The sequence below is a fragment of the Falco peregrinus genome, chromosome 6 (genome assembly GCF_023634155.1).
Source record: "Falco peregrinus isolate bFalPer1 chromosome 6, bFalPer1.pri, whole genome shotgun sequence".
NCBI classification, from domain to species: domain Eukaryota; kingdom Metazoa; phylum Chordata; class Aves; order Falconiformes; family Falconidae; genus Falco; species Falco peregrinus.
This window is the reverse complement of record NC_073726.1, coordinates 25,593,286-25,615,329: the sequence shown is the minus strand read 5'-3', so window position 1 is coordinate 25,615,329 and position 22,044 is coordinate 25,593,286. Positions and strand designations below refer to the sequence as shown.

General features: G+C 38.6%; 1 protein-coding gene across 6 annotated transcripts in view; it reads right to left on the bottom strand.

Moving 5' to 3' along the window:
* The window catches only part of SEMA3D (semaphorin 3D), a 144,180-nt gene that overhangs the window by 95,554 nt on the left and 26,582 nt on the right, over positions 1-22,044 (bottom strand). For 5 of the 6 annotated variants that reach the window (XM_005240156.4, XM_055807609.1, XM_027790549.2 and 2 more), the window contains one exon: positions 3,475-3,666. In XM_005240156.4, coding sequence (XP_005240213.1) covers positions 3,475-3,589 — 115 coding nt within the window. In that variant the 5' untranslated portion in view covers positions 3,590-3,666. Of the gene's footprint in view, positions 1-3,474; positions 3,667-18,525; positions 18,627-22,044 lie in introns of those variants that run through there. The other variant, XM_013301337.3, reaches the window with a different exon arrangement.

Genomic DNA, 22,044 nt, shown 5'->3' with positions numbered 1-22,044 from the left:
TCCCTGCTTGAGCAGTTCTGCAGTTTGGATGATGGTCACTGGGTATCTCCAGCCACACAAAAATGAATAAATACACACTGTTGCTCCGAGACTGAATGTAGTGATGTACAAAGACTATTAAAATAGGGAGTATTACTCAAAATTCAGGCCCTAGTTTTCTAAAGATGGTAATCTTCTACTAGAAGACAGTTTGTTTACCTTTTCCTAATATTAAACCTATAACATAATAATAAAAACACCTCATAAACTTGCAGAAGTATCCTAGAGATATAGACTAATTCAGGCCTATGTAGTGGCAGCACCCTAGAAACACATGAGAGCAGTGACAGTTTCTGGCATATGAATGACATGCACCAATATCTAAAAGCTAAAGTCTAAGTGAAGAAGACAAAATGTTAAGAATTATTCAATTAATAAATCAGGGAAAATATGGGAATATAGGATGAGGTATGTAATTAAACATCATAGTGTATTATATCAACACAGGTGGAGTATACATGACTTTATATTAAAAAAATATATTTCAATTCACTTGTGTGCAATTGTGGTTTTATGTGTGTGTGATTTTTTTGAACATATTTTTAGAACAGGGGCAAAAAGTAATGGAAGTCCATCATATGACATCATGTTGATATGCACATCATTCACTGAAATAGCTGTATCTTAACATTTCCAGCACAGATTTCCACCCCATAAGCTACCTCACAGAAAATGAAAACCTATAAAATCCATGCATACAAGCTCTAAAATTTTAATTGCTGTCGAAACACAGAGGACCTGTGATGCACTATGGTTTATTGAAGCACTCTTATGGTTATAGACACATCTTCTAGCTTCCCCACCCTGCTCCTTCTCCCTCTTCCTCTATCCACCCCTGATTTCTTTCTTCTCTCTCTGTTTCCTCCTTCTCTGTGTTCCTTTAATACCATTCCCTCTTCCTCTTTCTCTCTTCTTGTCCCCTATGCTTCTCTGTTCTCAGCATTCGCCTCTTGATATTCCCTTTCTTGTCCTTACTGTCAGGGCATGGGAAGAAGCAGTTTTGAAGCCCTCAGCTGAGTTGCACTGGGCAATGGTGTTGCAGCTGGGCGATGAAGTAACGGCAGGGGAAAGTCCTCCTTGCTTCCAGCTCTCTTGCCCAAGCAAATGCTCAGCTCTTCTGGGAAGACGGAGCTATGCCATCCCATAAACACATTGCACTTGGAAGAGGATGAAACCTTCCCTTCAAAGACAGCGTCTTTAGCAGCCAAATGAACACACATGTGTGACCAGGTTTTCAGGGCTGCCTGATGTGGCCAATTTTGGTCAGTTTTCCATAAAGAAGGAAAAGAGCCCCGTATGATCATCCTCATGATATTTCAATTCTTAATTCCCAAGAATGGAGATGCCAGGAGTTGTCAATGACATGACTGTAACAGTTTTATGAGAACTGGCAAGACAGTTAATTTCTCCTGCATCTTTTTCTCAGAAACCTTGGAATTATTTTGGCTGGAATACTTGAGGTTGGGAAGAGAAGGTAATCTTAATTCTGACAACTGTATCAAATAGTCAGGACATCTGCCATGCTGTTGTTATCAACAACAAAAATATGACTTCATAATGACAAGGACTACTTGCGCCATTTACAATGTTAAGGTGTGAAAACCAAGCAGTAACTTTTTTCTTGTTCCCTGTTAAAAAAGAAAAATACTGCACACCCTCACCCACCCACCCACCCCCCAAAAAAAAAGGCAAGAGAAGGTGCAATGAAGTCTGATAATTCTCTTTTCCTTTGGCTTTTCAGTTCCATCAAGCTCTCCAAATTAAGATTTATGTGCCATTTTGTATCTGTTGTTGATTTTTTCCCCCTACAGGGATATAGGTGGATAAGTTTGGATAGGAAACCGTATCCCTGAAGCCAAACTGAAAGGTTTATAAAGTTGCTAATAAAAGTTTGGGTCAGGGCCTAGATATCAATCATCCGTTCATTGTCCTTTTAAACGAGCTCAGGCTTTTTCCCAACCACTCCCAGCAGGTCTCTGCCACTATTTTAAACTAAGATTTCAGCGACTTCTTTTTTTCCTGTGTTGACCTCAATAATTTTTCTCTCTCCCCCTCCTTACCTGCCAAACGCATCCATCAGGATTTTGCCAAAGGCTATCTGCTTTTGAAGTTAAGAGGAATTCACTAATCGTGAGTGTCAAATCTGTAATAAATGCCATCACCATATGGTATATGCTGCTATTGGGAATTATCTCAAAAGACCTAGCTGTGAAAAGTCTGGCTCTGTGTTAGGAGGGTTTTATTGCTAGCTTTCATAACTCATGTCAGGTCTTTCAGTTTCTGTATTCATTGGCTTCAGTGAGTGCAAATGTTTCCTGAATTTATAAAAATGTTGTCAAGATCCCTTGATCTCTCTTCCTCTGTCTTCCTCGCACAAACGTATGTATATATACATGGCGGAACAGCATACACAGTGGCATGCGAATCTAGCAGAAGGGAAGATTGTAAATAAATAGTGTGTCGTTGTGCTTACTCAATAAATTCCTGTGTGTGTTAAACTCATGATAAACGTATCATAACTGCTGATGAAGGCTTTAAAGCCTCCCGTCCCATCGCACCACCCTGAGTGCAATCCTGCAGTGTATAGGAAGACTTAAGTTTGAAACACTGCGAGCAGAATTAGCTCCCACGAGGGCAGGGTGCTGACATAACAGAAAAATAGCTAACTGGAGAGCTTTAACTAAAGAAGACAATATCAGCGGTGTATCTCTGCACTATGTAAAAACTGTGGAAGCGTGTTGTATGTTCAAAGCTGCAAGAAATCTGCCTTCTATCAAAATTTCTCCATCAATACATAAATGTGTCTGTGTTTAAACCTCTCAGCCTTTACCATTCTCAACAAGAAGTACACACAAGGTTAAGAAATTCCTCAGAACAGCCCACTTTCATGATCCAAAGAGGTAAGAAGAAAGAAAACAACATTTCAAGAGTTTCACATACCAACTTAGTGATAGAGAAAAAAAGTAATTAAAAAAGAAAATGTCAGTGCCATCTGACGCACTCGGGGCAAGTCTCTCGACTTTCCTTGATGCTCTAGAAAGGTGTGGGTGTCCTCAACATCCCACATCATCCTCACCAGCCACATGGAAATGTCTCCAACAGGCTTCACGGTGTTTCAAGTAGCACTAGAAACCTATGTTTAGGCAATGACTCCCCCTTAATTTATGTACAGTATATTAATATCCTCTTGGAGCAAACTGAAACAATAGTTTAAAAACCCAGTTATATTTCAGAAGCATGTTCCACTCCACCCAAAAAAAGATAATTTAATACTGTCCCTAGGCAGAGTTCATTTATCTTCAAGGTTTCTATCACGTGTTTCTGGGAACTGTAGGGACAGCATTTCGCTTTCCTAGTTACTAATACAAATGAACTGCTGGCAATATCACATCAAAACAAAAGTCACAGAATCAGAAAAACTACAGAGAAGTTTACCTTTATAGGAAAGCTTAAGTCTTGGGATATTTTGTTTTGACATTCCAGTGACCGGAAGGAACAGCATCGCTAAAGATAGCAGGCTGCAGGCATGTGGTACTTGGGAAGCTCTCATTCTGGTCTCTTCTTTCTGTATCTTCTTTTGCACTACGGTGAAGTATCTCCCCACTTTTCAAACAATCCAAATTTAATCTGGAAGAAAAGCAAGACATCAGTAGATTTTTTTTGCATTATTATATAAACAATAAATCTGAAAGCAAGCCAAGCCTGTCTTTAAAGAGTAGTTCATTTAAGACACTTGTTACAATATGTTTTCCTCTAGTAAAAATCAAAATGTTGTAAATCTGTTTCTTTACTACTAAACTTACACACTCTGAGGTTGCAAAAATACGTCAGGTTTTCAAGCACAAATGTACAGCACAGCCAAAGTTTAAGCAAAATTAAATTAATGCAGTATCCATAAAAAACACATTTGCCATTCAAAAATTACGATGCAACTTGTCGGTTCATACTGCTCCATTAGACTTCTCAATATTGTATAGCTCTCTCTTTATCTCAGTACAAGAGCTATTGTATGTTTACACTATGACTAGAATAAACTATAATATCTCAGATACCATGGGCATACAAGCTGAGTTAACATTGAGTACATACCCATCATAAACTTTCATAAATAAACTCCGAAAATTGGATAGAGCAAGCAGTTGTGTTTAGTTTTAATAGAGAAAAAAAGTCAATGCAGCTGATGGATTTAAATGTGCTTTCAGTATATTTCCAGCAGAATAACTGCCTCAGTTCACCCACCAAAATGTCCTATAAACTTTAATGAGCAGTTCATGCTGAGGTCAATAGGCTGATATGGGACTGTGTTAGCACAGTGTGCAACTAAGCCAGCTTTGCAACACTTTTCACTTAGTAACAGTCATTCATATTCCATAAATCTAAAAGTGTTTTACAAATGAAAGTAATTATCACTGTCCTTATTTTCCCCATGCAAAAACAGAATCATAAAACTGCAGTGAACTTAATTCCTCAAAGTCACACAGGCACCACAGTAGCTGAACAGAAAGCAGCAACAGCAGTCCTGGTGTCCTGGTTGTACCCAGTTCTAAGGGATACCTTTTGCCCAATAACTCCACTTTTGCATAGGAAATTATTTGAAATGGAATCCTGAGTTCTGAAGGCAAAATTTTGATGGTTAATAAATCACAGAGAAGAGTATGAAAATATTTGTGAGACCAGATCCTTCCCCCTACAAGTGCATGACACCAGAGGTCAAGGGAGATAGTTGGTGAAATGACCAATGTCGGTCTTTGAGTAAAGCTGTAAATCAAGGAGTAAGGAAATGTTATGTTTAGTGGAGAGATTAATGGCTCATGACTTGCCATGAAAATTCTTTTCTGAAAGGTACCAAAACTGCCCAATTAAAAGAGTAATCCTAGTGTCCGTATCGGCCAGTGCTTGCATGGACATCATGGGAAAGGCTCCAGGTAAGCCCCTGAGAGATGCAGCACAGCTCGCAGCCCATCAGCCTCGCCACCAGTCTGGCACTCAAGCTGCCTGCAGCGCCAGTGCCAAAGCACCTCTGTCAGCTACAGAGGTGTCCAGAATCAATTTAGCACCTCATGATGCTGGCAGTACATCCTTCCCGGCATGAAGAGACTGGAAAGAGGACCCCCTCAGTTCTTTCTGCCAGAGGAAACCTCTCTCAGAGGAAGCTGGGGCTTTCCAAGCTTCCAGACATTCCGTCAATAGCAAAAGACAAGGGATCCTGCGCGAAGCGCATGATGGGGAAAGAGAGGGAGGCAAACGATTTGCAAAATGCCCAAAGCATCGTTCCTACTGCAGAACATTGAGCTTCTTTCTTCTCAGTCCCTTCCTCAACCCACACATTCAGTGTCTGACTGCATGACTTCTGCCCAAGTGCCACTACGTATTCGTGAGATGGCATGGAAAGAAAAGAAAACAAACATAAAATGCCTTTGGTTCTCCTTTCCCTTCTCTTTATTAGTATATAGGATCCTAGAAAAGGCCCTTACTTCTTCCATGCCAGTACATGTATTTGTGGTCAGACTATGAGGCACTGTTGTTGACTAGGCTATCATAGGGTTATATCACCTTAAAGAAGTTTAATTTTGGAGGGAGGGAGGAGGGGGAGGACTATATTAAGACAAGAGACACCAGTTCATCTTCAGTGGGATGATGAAGACAAACCACACTTCAAAAAGAAGCGATTAAGAGCCATCTAACTGCAAATAGCTGTGAAGACATGGCTTGAGGGTCTGGACCTTAGCCAATAGGGATCTCACCAGAAGATTTGGGGCTCTTTTTCTCCAGGCAAAGTACAGTGAAGAATCAGGACTAAATCTGCCACTTATAGGAAAAAAATGATGTCTGAACACATGTCATTTGCTTGTTTGAGAGGACCAGAAACAAACTTGGACCTTTGGCCACATCTCACAACCTGATGTTTTCAGATGAGATTCTTTTGGTAATAGGAACTTTCCTTTGTCCCCGCGCCACCATCCCCCCCCCTCCCCAAAACTTCTTTCCTCTTCTGCTTGAATAATGTCTGTGAAAAACCGTGTGCTTTAATTTCTGACACAAGGCAGTTAGTTTACATTGGAGGCAGTTTCTCTGTGAGCTCAAGCCAACCCTGTCTTGCCCTAGTTTCATTGCAATCTAGCCAGATTGTCAAATATATTTTTATTTTATGATGATCTTCTAACATAATTCCAGCTTCCGCAAAGAGTCCTTCCAGCAGTCTAATGACTAACTCAGGTTAATGAACTTCAGACCAACTAACTGGCCATTAATCTTCAGGAAATATCCTTCCTTTTTGTAACATATGCAATGTCAATCAGTGTCCTGTGCTGAAAAGAGCCATAGTCACGCTGCTCAGAAGTAACTGGACCCAGGAACAGAAATAAAATATAAAACCTAAAAGAAAATGTAATTCCCCTGTCCTTTTCTCCCCTCAAAAGTAAGAAGAATGTTGTGAGAAGAGGAAAAAGTGTTGTTTCCGTTAGTTTTTCAATACTTCTGCTAAGCACCAACACACTCTGCAACTCCCTCATTACGAGCAGACCCAAAATAAATGAGGAAAAAGAGTTTGAAAAGAAAAATGCCAAGACTAAAGCAGCCTTCCCACCTTGGCTTCAGCAAGGAAATATCTGCACTGTGTTAATTATCACCTCCGAGACCAACTGGAGAAGGAAGCTATGCATCCACCTCGCTGAAATAGGGGTAATTCCAGTGGAATAAAGGAGCTTTTCTTTGCCCCATATGGGGGTGGGGGGGCGCGATGCTGAAGACAGGCTGAGGAGCCTGGCTCCATCCTCCTAGGACCTCCCCTTGGGGCTCCTAAATTTGTAGCAGGCTGTAGCTTAAAACTGCCAAAAGACAAGATGTCAATCTGCTGGTGTCCTGCCATCTTGCCAGAGAGGCAGCTGGAAGTAACTGGCACATGCGCGATGCCACGTCCTTGAAATGAGTTGTCACCTCCCTCAACCAGTCCGATTTAGTGGAGCCTATAAAACAGATTGCTACGAAGCTACTGTCTGAAACAAGAAAACCTGGAGCCAATTTACTAAACATAATTTATTCCAGGCCTTTTGTTGCAATAAACAGGGCTCTTCAGCCTTCTCAGACACAGACAGTAGGGAGCTCTGTGCTTATGGGAGTCTTTTCAGATCACTCAGCTCAAACCTATCTAAATGCAAAATCTCACATTCACAAATACTGTGTAGGTTTCCCACTTCTCCTGGCGTCATGAAGTCCAGGAGCTGGAAGGACTGTGACCCATCTTAAAGCGCACACATTTTTAACAGTAGTTCATGTAACTCTCTGTTTAATCCCATAACAAAAACCTACACAGAATTGGAGGATAATTTCAAGCCTGTCTCCAGCACTAGTTTTCTGAAACCATTTTAAAATTTGGAATTTTGTACTCCGATAAAGACGACAATGGAAACAGCCTGCAGCAAATACAGGAAAAGTGACTACCCAAACGGTATGGCTCAGTTGTACTGAATAAAATAACAATGTTACAAATTGCAAGTACTGAAAATCTAGAGAAGAGACCAAAAGATGCGCCTTGCAACATCAACCACATAGCATGAGTGGCCTGTTAGACAAACATATTGCTTTAAAAGATTTAAAACTAATTAGCTGCAAAAAAGAAATAAAAAGAACTACACCTACAATTAGAATTTATTGAAAGGTACATTATCTCTTTACTCATATGATACATGTATTTACTTTATATATATATATATGCATACAAATTTGAGGCACGTTACTTTAACTACAAATATACAGATATGCATTTACCTGTAGATGTCTAACCTATAATTTATCATACATATTCAAAAAGAAAAATTACTATGGTTATCTAGTGTGTGGTTCAAAGCTGTACAATAACCTTGAACTGGATGTTGAATATTCTGTGTTAGTAAGGGGGAAAACTAAAAGCAGACGTGAGTCAGATTAATAGCTTATAAAATAAAATAGACTAAAAATAAATTTACATCTCCAGACTTACTTAACATTCTTAATTTACTTCTTAAATAACAAAGATGACATTCATCCAGGGTACAATGAAACTATGTTCTTGTACCCCTTAGATAGACAGTCTGTTGATACATAATTTGGCAGAAGAGGCTTTTCTCTTCATTGTGAAATCTTAGTTTAAAGCTAACTCCATCCAAGAACTGGTAAACACTATTATTCACCACTATTCTGCCATTTATTAATCAGCTTTTGTGCTGTTTATAGTGCAGCAAATGTTCGCTTCCAGGATTCAGAAAAATACTTCTTTTTACAAAAAACCCAGATCAGTATTACATCACTTCCCAACGACAGCAGGAATTACTGAATAAAAAGACAATGCCACAATCAGAAAAATTGTGTGAGCCTACAGAAGGTGATTTTTTGTTTTGTTTTGTTTTGCTTTGCTTTGCTTAAATCATTGGGTTTAGTATATCTGGTTTAAGATAAGGTTTTGCCCTAAAGCAGGCTTTGCTATTGATAAATACCCAGGTGAATAGTAAAGACTCATATGAAGTATAACCTAGCATACAATGAGTTTTACAAAGCTTTACAGGTTTTACCTTTACTGAGCTACTCGCAGCATTAATACTCTATCCATTCAACCCGGTATTTAGAAAACGAGAAAAACCTCTGCTCTGCTCCCACTTGAGAAGAACCAAATAGAGCAAAGAAAAATGAAGGGACTGAGTGGCAAGGAGGATGCAACAGAGGGAACAAAGGGTCAGCAAAAAAACACCCTGTTTTTATTACAGAGGACCATCTGATAATAAATAAAGCTCTCCAATGGATAGAAAATATGTTTGAGGATTACACTGGATTTTTTGTTCATAAAAATAAACTCAAGCTTAAATAAAAATGGTGACTAAGAAAGTGAAACATGAGAGATGAAGAATGAACTCACTCACTTATTTGGTTTATTTTTTATAGTTGTTTGCCTCTTTCTGAAGCTAGTCTACTGATGGAAGCATTTATAAAAGGCAGGCAGTACATTTTGAGATAAACACTGGTAAGAATGGGTAACCTTTATGGAGTGGTCAGTGTCACACTGCTGTGAAGAGCTTATCTGACCATGAAATTTACTATCAGGGACCTAAAATTATACACATAGGAAATGAGCGCTTTATCCTCAAAAGATAGCAGGATATTTTTCAGGTCAGTGGCAGTGGGGTCAGGATTACACCCAAAGATTTCACATAGACATAGAAATAATCCTTTCAGAAAGTGACAAATAGATAGCCGGGCACACAGGCATGTTATATATCACTAGAAAGAGTGATTCTGAGCAGTTTTATCTGTGGCATTGTATCTTTTGGACATGCATAAATCCAAGACTGAAGATAAAACAAGGGCTACTCTCTAACCCTGGTTCTTTGTATGTTGTGTCTCCTAAAAAAAAAAAAAAAAAAAAATCAGACCTGCAGTTTTACATTCTATAGGCTGTTCCTCAAGCACAATGTCTATTGTCCAAGAAAAAGGATGGGATGGAAAGCAACTTGTCATCTGATAATGATATTGCAAAGAAGAGATAGGGAGATGAATAAAAGGTCCCACCAGTCAGATGTGCAACTGGTATCTTCCACATATAAATATCTATATGCTTTTTTACTCTAAAGGTAGATGCATACGCATCTCAGATGGTGGGTTTTTTTCCTTCATTCTTTTGGTGGAAGTAACTGTGACTTCAGATACTACATCTGTAATCATAACTTTCCATAGGCTCTTTATTTAGACTGACATGAGAACACCCTACATGCCTGATCATTAAAAAGAACCAAACCAAATGAAACAAACAAGCAAAAAACCAAAAGCAAAAAGAAACCCCACAAGCCAAAGCAGAAAGCAGTGTACGGCACGATTTAGCAACACATAAGAATCAAAAGGAACCCTAAGCCAAACCTCAGTGTTACATTATTTTAAGTACAACATGTTTCCCCAGCAGACCAAAAAAGCTTCTCAAGCTATGAAAAGTGATTCTAAGGCAGCTTGTGTAACTTTGGTATCCAAGAAAAGAAAAAGGCAGTAGGATGGAAATTCCTAAAGACATTAATGAAAAGGTAGACTAGATGAAAACTGCTTCGTGCCAAGGACCGTGACATCTGAAGGTTTTTGAAGAGAGCCAGAGAATTTTCCTCTGAAATGTCTGTCACCACCTGCAGCACTTGGGGTGGCTTGGCTTAGCTCTGAATAAAGTAGACAGGGAGAGAATGCTTGCAGGAGGCTTTGCCTGTGGAACAGCCTTGGCCTGCTCTTGAGAAAATACTGAAAAGCCAGAAAAGTGTCATGACAGCTGTCAGAGAAAAGAAATGCTCATTTTGAGGAGACCTGCCTGAACATTTAAACACTAACAGATTGTATTTGTCCTGCTAAAGCCTGCATTAACCCCAGGCAGCACTGTCAGGCCAGCTAAACCACTGACCCTGCAACTACCATTCTTTTGCTGGAAAAAACACATACATACCTACAATGGCCAACTCAAAGGAAAGATTACAGTTTCTTTTTCACCTCCAGGGATTCTTGCCAGTTTTTTGCTATGGAAAAACTGTTCTCTGTACCTCCTTTCATAGGAGACCTTCCACTATCTTCAGGGGTGGAGTATGAGTCCTCTAGCAGTTCTATTACCAGAGGTCTGGACTGGCTGGTATTTCTGGGGCCACCAGTAACTGGTGTCAATAGGGTATTTTACAGACGACTGTGAACAGATTTACAGATTAGGTGAACCAAGACTTGCTCTGCCATGTGTTTTTCATGGCTGTGAAAAACCCAGCTTGATAGGAAGATAGTGTGGCACTGCTGAAATTTGTCATGAATCAAGTCCAGGCTTCCTTCTAGGCACAATACAGCAGCAAGGTAAATGGTAGTACATATTCAAAGCATATAGCCAGTGAGCTGTCTGCATGGATATATTTATAGATCTAACTAGGTCTTGCATCTTCTTGGACCAAGAATCTTCTTGGAACAAGATCTTCTGTCCTTGATCCAAACAATCCAGAGCTAAGGCAGTTCCTACTGTTGTTTGACTCCATTCATTGCATCGTATACAACAATACATTACACATTACAGCTATACATGCATCAGAGACACTACCAGCCAGCCAACTCTGTGTACAGACAGAAATAGCTTGGTTCTGCTTTCAGCTACCCAACCCGTCCATACAATCATAACCCAGCAGATCCTACAAACAAACCAACCAACCAACCAAAAAAAAAAAAATCAGAAAAAAACCAAAACAAACCTTCCCCAAAATTAAAAGAAAAAAAAAAGAAACGAGGATTTATATTTACAAATATATATATAATGGTAATTTAAGTTCTCAAGAAATACTTTATTGTGCTAAAATTTGTAGCTAGATGTATCAGATGTAAATGGAAATGTATTACCAACTAGATTCAGATTTTTTTTAAAAATGCTTGTAGGTACTCACAGATTTTCCAGCTGTTATCTAAAAGCTGCCTACGGGACTCAGAGAAAACTAGAATGTTACAAATATTAAAGACAGGCAACTGCATGTTGTACTTGTCATCTTAATATAATTAACAATTTTTTGGAATTATTTCTATTGCACTAATCCTAATAGGATGTTTCATTCACTGCCAGTATTACTTAGTTCATTGTCAGCTGTGTAGAAGTCTGATCTGATAGTTTTCAGAAGAATTCAGGCTAATACAGTTTAGTGATGGTTAGTTAAAAAACGTGCACTTCATATGGTGGCTGGGCTCTGATCAAATATGTTTTTGCTATATGCATTGGCATATTTTCATAGCATTCTTTTCATCGATGTATGGGCTCATTATTTGATGCACTGTCAGTGAATTCTGCAGGGCATATTTGGCAGGGCTTTACTAGATATACTACAGTATGGGGGTAGACATGCCTGATTTTAATTTACACTTCCAACAAATTTTGATTTAATAATTCATGACTATAGACTTCAACTCTGTTGGAGAAGGGGGATTTATTTATCCATTGTCCAACTAATTTTGGATCAACATTTTGTGCAGGCAATATGTAAGAAGATATACATATGAACATGTACACTGCTGTGCAGTGATCTGTGTTGGCACATTAACCCAGTTATGTTGTTAGGCTGAATGCATTTGCTTTCTTCCTAGTTTTTTTAAATGCTGTATTTCATTTGCATTTGGAGGATGTGTGACAGGGAATCGCGACTATAACACATCCCATTTGTAAGCTTACGCTGAGCACTTTAAAACCTTTAATGCCTCTATTGTCTATCCTCTATCCTTGTCATTATGAGTTAAGTGATTTGTTTTTAATGTTACCATAGGAGATGACATCACTCGTGTAAGGTCACACCGGTAGTTAGGACCACTACCCACATCCCCTCCATGTCCAGGCAATGCCTTAGTCACCCAGCCACCCTTCTCACCAGGGACTACAGACTGCTGGCTGTGATTTCTGTGGTGAGATCTGTGACTCACATACCACTTCTTCCAGTGTTTTACTCTTGATTTAAGCCCTGGTGCAAACTGCAGAAAATTACAAGCAGTCACAGTTTCATTTTCCATAAACAAGAACTTCACAGAGCTGCATCAGGAGTAAAGTGCGGCCAGTGTGAGTCCAGATGGCAGGTTATCAAAGCTTTAATGGTCCTGTGGTCACTGAGCACCAACTTTACCATTTTCAAGGGTTAAAACATGCTGCTATCAGACCATAAGAGAACTTTCTGCTTGTGTTGCAGCAGAAATCAATTTGTATTTGGTGCAAGAGAGTTGTTTTGCTGGTCTATTTTTAAGCTGCTTTGTGAAGGGTGCTAGCATGACAGTTCCTGGAATCTGAAATAGCCGTACTGAAAAAGAAAACAAGAATTCAGGCATCACCACCTCCATTCAATGCAGAACTATTTCCACTTTGGTTTAAAACCACAATAACTTTCCTTTGTCTCGTGAGGACAAAGTGAGGACACAGAGTGCACAGATGAATCAATACTTCACTGAAAAATAGCAAAGCTTTTTAGATGATTAACCAGTTAGTTGCTGGGGAGTTGCCATAACCAGAAGATTAACACAAAAAAGGTAGGATGTAAAACACCACCTCTACTTTCCTTTTCCCTAGTAAACACTTGCCTCCTAAGACAATGAGGCAGTCTCGATCTTGAGGGAGTCCTGAGGCTTCATGCCCTACAAAGATGGTCAATGCTGGAACAGGGGCTCAGAGAAGCTTGGATTCTCCATATTTGCAGACATCTGAAACTCTACTGGGTATAGCTCTGAGCAATCTGATCCAAAGCTGAAGTTATCTCTCCTTTGAGCTGCAGATGGGACCACATGACTTCCTGATATCCCTTCCAACCTAAATTTTTCTATTAGTTTTTTTAACATCTAATGAATAGAGGAATAGCTGAACTGGATCACACACTGAAGCTCTTCAGCAACTCCAACACCTTTCCACTGACCACCTTAAGGGTCTGGCAGCCATCAAATGGCTTTTCCTAATCTCCAGTGATCACCCCTGTCTTTCCAAGGACTCATCCGATGAGGGCAACACCCACCTGATCTGCTCACAAATCAAGTCCTTTACTACTGAAATCTGACTGAAATCAGGAATGTTTTTCTTTTATAAAACTGACCAAAAGCTGTGGTAATTCAACAGCTGATTCACAAGCCGATCATAAATGCCTGTACCAAGAATACCAAGTGTGCTCAGGACAAGGGAAGTACACACAGAACAGGTACAGACGCTGCATTAGATACAGGACTTAATCCAATATCTCAAGGCTGCTACATAATGTTCACCCACACCATCCTGGTTTGCCCATCCTGTGAGAACTAAACACAGAACCAAGTGTCAAAATTATTGACACTGTATTCGAAATAATGCTTTTGTCTGCACTGATGAGACTAGAAGGGGATTTCTTTCAGGATTCCCCTATTGGAGCTAGAAGAGGAAGCTATGTGAGAAATACTGCTGGATGGACAGCTGACACCCAAACCAAGCCACACAGAGTTCTGCTTACCCAGAAAACAACATATCAGCTGTATGTTCCAGCCTGACCTCTCTTTTCTGCCCAAATTAGCAATTCTTTCCTGCCAGTCTATTATCTCCCAGTTGGATCAAGTGGAAGCCATTGTAGTTACTGCATTAAATGCTTCTCAAGGTTGTGGGGAAAGAAACAACTAGAAAGGATTTGGCCTCCACACCGGCTTAGCTCGAGAAGGGATGTGGTGGAGAAGGATTAAGTTGTGTTTCCATAGCCACAGCTGAGCAGGTGGCAAACATCCACCACAGGTGCTTGTTCTATAGAGGATCCCAATCCCTGGTAAAACATGCACCCCCCAAAGAAACCAGGGCTTGAAGATAGCCAGGACTCTTCATGTCAGATGAACCCTATGTAAGTTTATGAAACCCCATGGGATCATCATGATTAACTATCTTCTTTAAGCTATTCCCCACCAGGCTTTAGTGCTTTTATGCCATTGACCCCTCGAATTAAAGAGGTAGATTTCTCTTTTCACAGCTGTGACTCAACACAGAGAGGAATTCAGAGACATCTGAAAACAAAGCCAGGCAGAATTTAAAACAAAATCCTTCAATGACAGATTTAGAGAGTGATGGCTGCAGCTGGAGCTTACAAATATAACAACTAACTAAATGAGCAAGCGTTATACAAAAGCCCTACATGGACAGACCCTGTGAAGGGCAGTTTATTCACAAGGAACCAGCAAAACAGAACTACTAGGAAAAAATCATGAGAAAAACTAGATATCGGCTGTTCAAAAGGAACTGTGGTCCTAGGGTCCTTCAGCAAACTAAACAGTAACCACCTCTGTGATGAGTAGTTACATAATAACCTGTTGCACAAATTAATTCTTGGGGGTTTTATATATATATATTTTTTTAATCTGCAACACAAAACTCAAATTCCTGTGCCTGGAGGGGAATAAAATACTAGTAAGATTTTTGGGTTTAAAACTTACAAAATATCTTCCATGTGTTCAATTTAAAATACACAGCAAGCAGTACATACATCATTGGGTCTTTGCAAAGGAAAAGTATTTCTACTATTCCAGTGTCACAGCTGAGGAAGCTGATGCTAAATGTACTCAGTAGCCATCCCAGGAGAACTTGAAGTGAATAAGGAGTAGAATCAGAGTATATAAATTAATAGTTATCAACGCCATGACCTTAAACATGAGATGCTTCTTCCTACCCAGCCAAATGGGCTACCTGACACAGTATATCAGTTCTAAATAAACAAGCACAAAAGTAAAGATGAACTTTATAAAATGCAACAAATGCTTTGAAGATACTCAAGCATGGAACACAGTTACAGAGGAATAAGCCTACTGACCATCTCCACACAGTACTGCAAAAGCAACAACGACTACTGGAAACTCTGCTTCCCATGTCTGCTTGGCTGGGGTATATGACTTGCATTAGTGGCACAGGGAATAACGTACTTGCACTCAGACACAGGACTGACTGATGTCAAATGAAGTTCAACCATTCGTATTAATGGGGATCAGCATTTGTCTGGGGGAATGGAAGTCTCTTGGACCTTAGGGTCATGAATTGACAAGCTATCAAACATTTTCTCTGTTGTTCTGATGATCCTCCGCCCTCAATGAAATCAGCTGTCTAGACCCTTAGTCCCACTACAGCTGCTTTGCGCTCCTCCTGAGGCACGGAAAGAGCTCAGCGCGCTAATTCTTACTGTGCAACATGCAATATAAAATGAGGTCTCACAACTCCCTTTCTAGGATACACAGAACAGTCACATTTCTCTGGAACCCAGGAAAAACATAGACACATACATGTAAACTTAAGTTCTGTTATTCTGGAGATCTGTGATTGACTAAGACGTATTGTGACAGAAGCACCATTAATGGGGAGAAAATAAAAAAGAAAAATAAAGGCCCACTGAAAGCATCACCTAAAAAGAGCAAAGAGTAATAATTACCAAGTAATAAATACCAAGAACATTATTACTAAACCACTATCATCTCAACCATTAACAAAATGGGAGAGGGCAAAAAGCAGTTGCTCTTTCAGATTGATTTTCTGGAAAAACACCTTATTGCAGCATTTTTTCTTGACAGGTTCCAGAGTATCTATAAGCTCATGGGTTGTAATCACTCTAATGATCAGCAAGCAGTTATTTCAGACGGCTGATAGAAGTCTGTGGCTGATAGAATCTGCCAAAACATTAAAATATGCAAAGAAAAACACTGCAGCAGAATTTTGTTCTTCTTAATATTAAGTAGATCAATTTGGGGAGTAAGGACAGCTATAATTTTCACCATCATCATAGATACTCATCATATTTAAAACAGCAATAATGATACCTATAAAAATAACTTTTTAAAAAAACTGCTTTTTTTACAACAATGATTCTGCCAGACAAATGATGATAAAAAGTAGGCTGTTTCCAGTGATATTTACAAGTCATAACCCAGCTCAGTCAGGACATGCAGAGCGAGTCAATTCAAAAAGCCCACTCAAACCTTGGCATCTCCAGTCCTTCAGAGGCACCTCAGCCACATTCTTGTTTTTCAGAAGAGCTTGTATAAACATTAAAAAGCACAAAGCAATAAAAAGATAAGAATCCAGCATGCAAGGCCAATCCTAACAAAGGATGAGACAAATAAAAAAAAACAAGATTAAAATAAATGCCTTATGTGCATAATACATTTCAATATGATGTGTCACTGAATTGACTCATGAACTGTGAATTGACCATGCCCCTTTTAATTGTTCCACATAACAATCTCCCTTCTGAAAAAGAGGAGCATCTTTAGGAGACATAGTTGCTAAAGCTGATTGTTTTTTTGTTTATCAATAGTACGTGTCCTGTAGTGCAAGTTAGGGTACTTAAGTTTGGCTACAGGTTTAGAAAGCAACGCATAGGACATAGGAGATGTGCAGCTAGATTAGCAAACGCCCTCTGTATGTGCTTGGAGAATTACCAGGAGAAATCACGAAGAAAACAATGGAAATCTGTTTCTCGCAATAATATTAGTGAGATGGAAAAGCTAAAAAAGCAAGAGTGAAGACCTATGCAGTCAGTAACTGAGAACATAATCACATTTGAGCCCCTTTCAACATTAAAGTTGCCTTTCAATTTGCTTTCGTTAGCAATACGTATCACAAAACACACCACTGATTTTCTACATTTAAGCAGTTCTGGGCTTTCTCCACCTTCAACATTCATTTCCTGTTCCAGAGAAACCCTCTCACACAACTCCTTACTTAAATACAAATATAAAAATGTTTGTAATGGCAAGACTGAAGGCTCATCCAGTCTAGTAGTCTGTTTTCAGCAGTAAGTGTGAGGAAGAATAAGAATAGAACATTTATATATGATATTTCCCCACCCTTAGTGCTCCCCTTTCTCTCCATCTATTTTGAGCTCAGGAGATTTCCTGAGCCAATTGTGGCCTGTCTATTTTGTAACCTCCAAGTAGATATCGCTTTCAAGTACTTGTCCAGTCTCCCTTTGAGCCTGTGTAAAATTCTTGCATCTGCAACACCATCTGGCAAACAATTTTGTATGTCTGCTACCCTAAGTGTGAAGAACCACTTCCAATACAGACAATGCAATGTGACAACATATTGATTTCCACCACCTTCATAATATTAGTCATAAAGTAGATCCCACTGGACAATAAAAATCAGAAGATTCTGATTTAGTTGTGATGATCATCCCAGTGTTTTAACGTTAGAGGTATGATGTGTGCTACCTCGTTATTTTACTTTGCATGATAGATTCAAAGAGTGGCTGGGAAATTAAGAGAAAATTGGTCAGAGGAAATTAAGAAAGTGATAGTAGTGGCCAGCTCCAACGAGTGTTTGCTGACGAAGAAAAATACCTTGCTCTGGTCACTGCACAAGATGAGACGTAGCATTTCAGAACTAAATCTTGGGTCAGAATCCAGGAACAGCTTTGAACATTGAACCAAAGAAGGTTTTGCCAAGGTGGGCAAATACATGGGTGGGGCAAAAACAGAGCTTAGATCAGTGAAAGAGGAGCCCTCCAGGTTTCACAGCTAACAGTGGCTCAACAACAGTAGCAGAAGGGCTCCCACTCATCGTTCTTGGTGAATACCTCCAGGCAGTAGGATGTAAAAAGCATCCCAGTACCCAATAGTTGGGCAGCTCTGTCACCTTTCTCCCTAGCAAGGCACTCTACCTCTCTCTCATTGCAGCAAAATTAAATTTTGCTGCACTGAAATAGTCAGGTTTTCCCACATCCAGAACATTTACTGCCATTACAAATGAAATAAAGGGGGTAGGGGGCAGGTTTTACTTTTGTATAAGTCGATAATATATCTTTAAATATCTTCTGTTCTCAAAATTGTTAGGATAAATAATTTAAGAAATGTACTTTAAGATTTACACTATAAACTGACTGTGGAAATAGAGTTATAAGCTCTATCAATCTTCATGTTTCAAGGTATAAGTGCTGTAAAAAGCAGCATCTTGTAATATAGAACTGTAAAATTGTGGAGATTTATGCCTTCCATTGAAACATCTCGTCTTACCCGCTCTTGGTGCCAGAATGGCAGACTGGATGAGCTACTTGTTTATTCCAGGCAGGAGTTTCCTCAGCTCCTGGACTTTATGTTAAGACATGATGAATATCTTACTCCCACCAGAGAATTCATACTCTCATGAAGTCAATAGGTCAGAACTTGAAACTCACAGCTCCTGAAAAGGATTCCTTATTTGAGTTTGTCATATTCTAGTGGATTAGTAGACAAATATAAACACTAAAAAACCCCTGTACTTTATATACCTCATAACTATACATCATACATGCATAGTCATTAATTTAAGGGCCTGTCAGAATTGAACTTCTTTAGCAATATCCCACATAGGGAATTGTGAGGAGTGGCAAATGTTCAGATGGGTTACATCTCATAGCAATACTACAGTGAGCCCTATAGAAATACATTCCTTCCCTTTTACAACAACAAATTTTTAAATCAGTATCATAAGGTGTAACTATTCCAAAGGATCATATTAGTTATATTTGCTTATTTAGAATTATAAATTATTTAGTTCTTTGGATTCTATCTATCAAAAGTCAAGTTTCAATTTAGTATCTGCAGTGGATCATGGTAATGTAATGACACTTCTGTGATTGCCTGGTGAGTTTCAGAGCTGTTTCAAAAGAACACACAGATTCAAAAGTTCCATGACTTTTTTTATCAAGAACTAACACTAAAATGATGATGGAAAACATTACACTTTCTGGAAAAAAAAAATCCTCATTAAGTTTTAAAACAGAAAAGTTACACACCTCCTTTTTCAATTACAAGCTTCTTTTAAGATTTTCCAAAGGTAGCTACAATTTGGCTTTGATCTTGCTATTGCAAAGTGCCAGAAATACCTAATTATAGCAGGGAAAATGTAGTATACACACATATGTATGTGTTTGTCTACAGTCTGCATGAGCAACTGAAAAGTATCCAACATATACACACAGCAAACCACATAATTAAAATTACTTTTATGCAGAGTAAATTTGTCTTTAAAGTAGAAGATAATGGAAGGATAGCAGAGACTTCTCAGTACTGAAACATAATGCTTTATTTAATGAGTAATCCCTGGAGCACACGGATGTTTACCTCACTCCGGGCAAGCTCAAGTGCAGGGACAGACAACTATAGTACTTAGCTTTCAAAACAGCTGTAATGCAATGACATTCTTTTATGGACTTACAGGCTGCATTTCTGTGTTTTCCTCCATGCCAATATGACTTTTGACTCCCTTAAGTGGCTAAAAAATACCAGTATGTTCAAAGTTAGAATGCCTGAATCTGGATCCACAAAGCACTAGAGACTGGTAAAAACTGAAACCTATGTCTGAAGTCTCTCCAAGTTTGGCAGGTACTCGTCTGAATCCACTCTGCCTTCAGAAAAATAAAATAATAATTTAAAAAGAAAAGACAGACAAGATTTTGCAATACAAAAACCAGAATACAGTTAGGTTGCATTGTTTCTTAGATGACTAATGGCTGGATAGCAGACATTAACGTGACCTATTGGTTGAATATGATTCAGGAAAAAAAAATGTAGACATAGGCTGTAGATTAATAGTAAATGTTGGCAAGTGGCTTCAGAGAGTCTCCAAGTTTTGCTTTTGGAGAACAGCAAAAGGAGAGGGAATATTTCTAAAGCTTCACTTTCCACCACTTTTCCACCACTGCCTCTTGTCAAAGTGTAGGGCGCAAAGTACTGAGACTGATGTTTGGCAAAAGCACAGCTTAAATTATGAAGAAAAAAGAAAATCTAATGCATGAATCGGGAGGTACAATTGACATGGAACCTCTCAATATAACATTAGCTTTCTTTCAGCTATGTTTTAATGTTTCATCATGTACACAGGACATAGATTTCATTGCTTTGGTCAGTCCTGCAGAGGCTATTGAGCACCTTCTTCAGTGTGGTGACTGTACTTCTTCACGAAATCTGTGAAAGCTGAAGGCAGTACTTCAAACTGTTCAAACTATTTTCCAGGCTTTTAGACCCTGTATAAAGCTTTTCTGTAAGTTCACATTACTAGGTAAGGAAAGTTTAGTATAAACAGAGACTATACACTGTACTGCTTTGTAATGTGTGAACTCTATAATCTCAGCAATGCTCACTTTTCTGTATTTCTTTCAGTGTATTTGATCTAAACTTTTGGTTGCTGATGTAAAAGTGGTTTTAAAGTGATCTGCATTGTTGTTATATCCATAATAGTCTAAGGATATCAGTGATGTAATATTCACATAAAAGTAACTTGTGCATACTTAGATATAGGTATACAAGGTATGTATATGTGCCCTGTTCCGTAGGGATTTATTGTGATTCACAGCACCTGAGCATGAGTTTCCAGCTTATCATGATAGTATTTCTTAAATAATAAAAATCAAGTAGATTTGAGAGGCTTTAAAAAAAAAAAAATAAGTAGAATGTACCAATCAGTGGTCATCTATATTTTTGTTGGCATAGTTCTGTATTTCACACAAGATACCTTTGATATCAAAGCATGGCTGAAATAGTAAAATTTTTTCAAATACTTATCTCTCTTAATGATAACTACAGCTGTACTCAAAACCCGCTGCCTTTGGTATTACTTCCGTTCCCACAGGAATATAAATCTCTGAGAGGCAAGGGCTGAAAAAGGTATTCTTCTCAGGCACTGGAGAAACACACAGCTTTGTTCTTTTGATGCTGCATAACAGAATTATTGGGGTAACATGCTGAAATATAGGTTCTTTTTATTATTTTTTTCCCCTGAAGCTTATCTACTGTCACACTATTAATCTGAAAACAGGCCAAAGGAAAATCAGGAAGAGAAAACCAACACATTCAGGATTCAAATGCTGTCATTTGGGCCACTGAACTTCTTCAGTGAAAGCCATTTAATCCAAGGCATGGGAATATTGAAAAAGGAACATTATGAAGAGTCACTACTGAAAGCTGGTTGCTATCTGTTTGAGATCACAGAGGATCAAATCAAATACGAGATTGTCTTGTAGATGAGGTAATAATATACCTAGTGATCTTGAAATGTGTTCTTTAAATATTCATATTTCTACATTTTGTTTTAAAAGGTGTGCATTTAAATCCCATAGGTAATTGAACGTTTAATTAATATTATAAAATTATAATATGAAATATAATATTATAAAATAATAAAAATAATAAAAATAAATTTTAAAATGAGATCTAGTCCACCCTTGAACTAAAATTATTTCTTTCATCATGGTAATGCCACGGTTTTTTTAAAACCTAGTGTCTATATTTGTTTAATTTAATTCATAAATCCCTGGTTATCACTGCAATTTTACTCATACATATGTTATCTAATGTGTGTTGCCACAGCCGTTTGATGTGTATTTCCAAAACCAGAAAAAAGCTAAGCCCTAGAGATGCATCACCACCTCTTGCAGAAATGTCACTCATTCTATGAATAAAGCATAAGCTTAGAGAAACATCATCACCCAACAAACAAATAGCATTTGCTGAACCAAATACATGTGTCTGGAATTGTGCTCCCAACCTAATTGG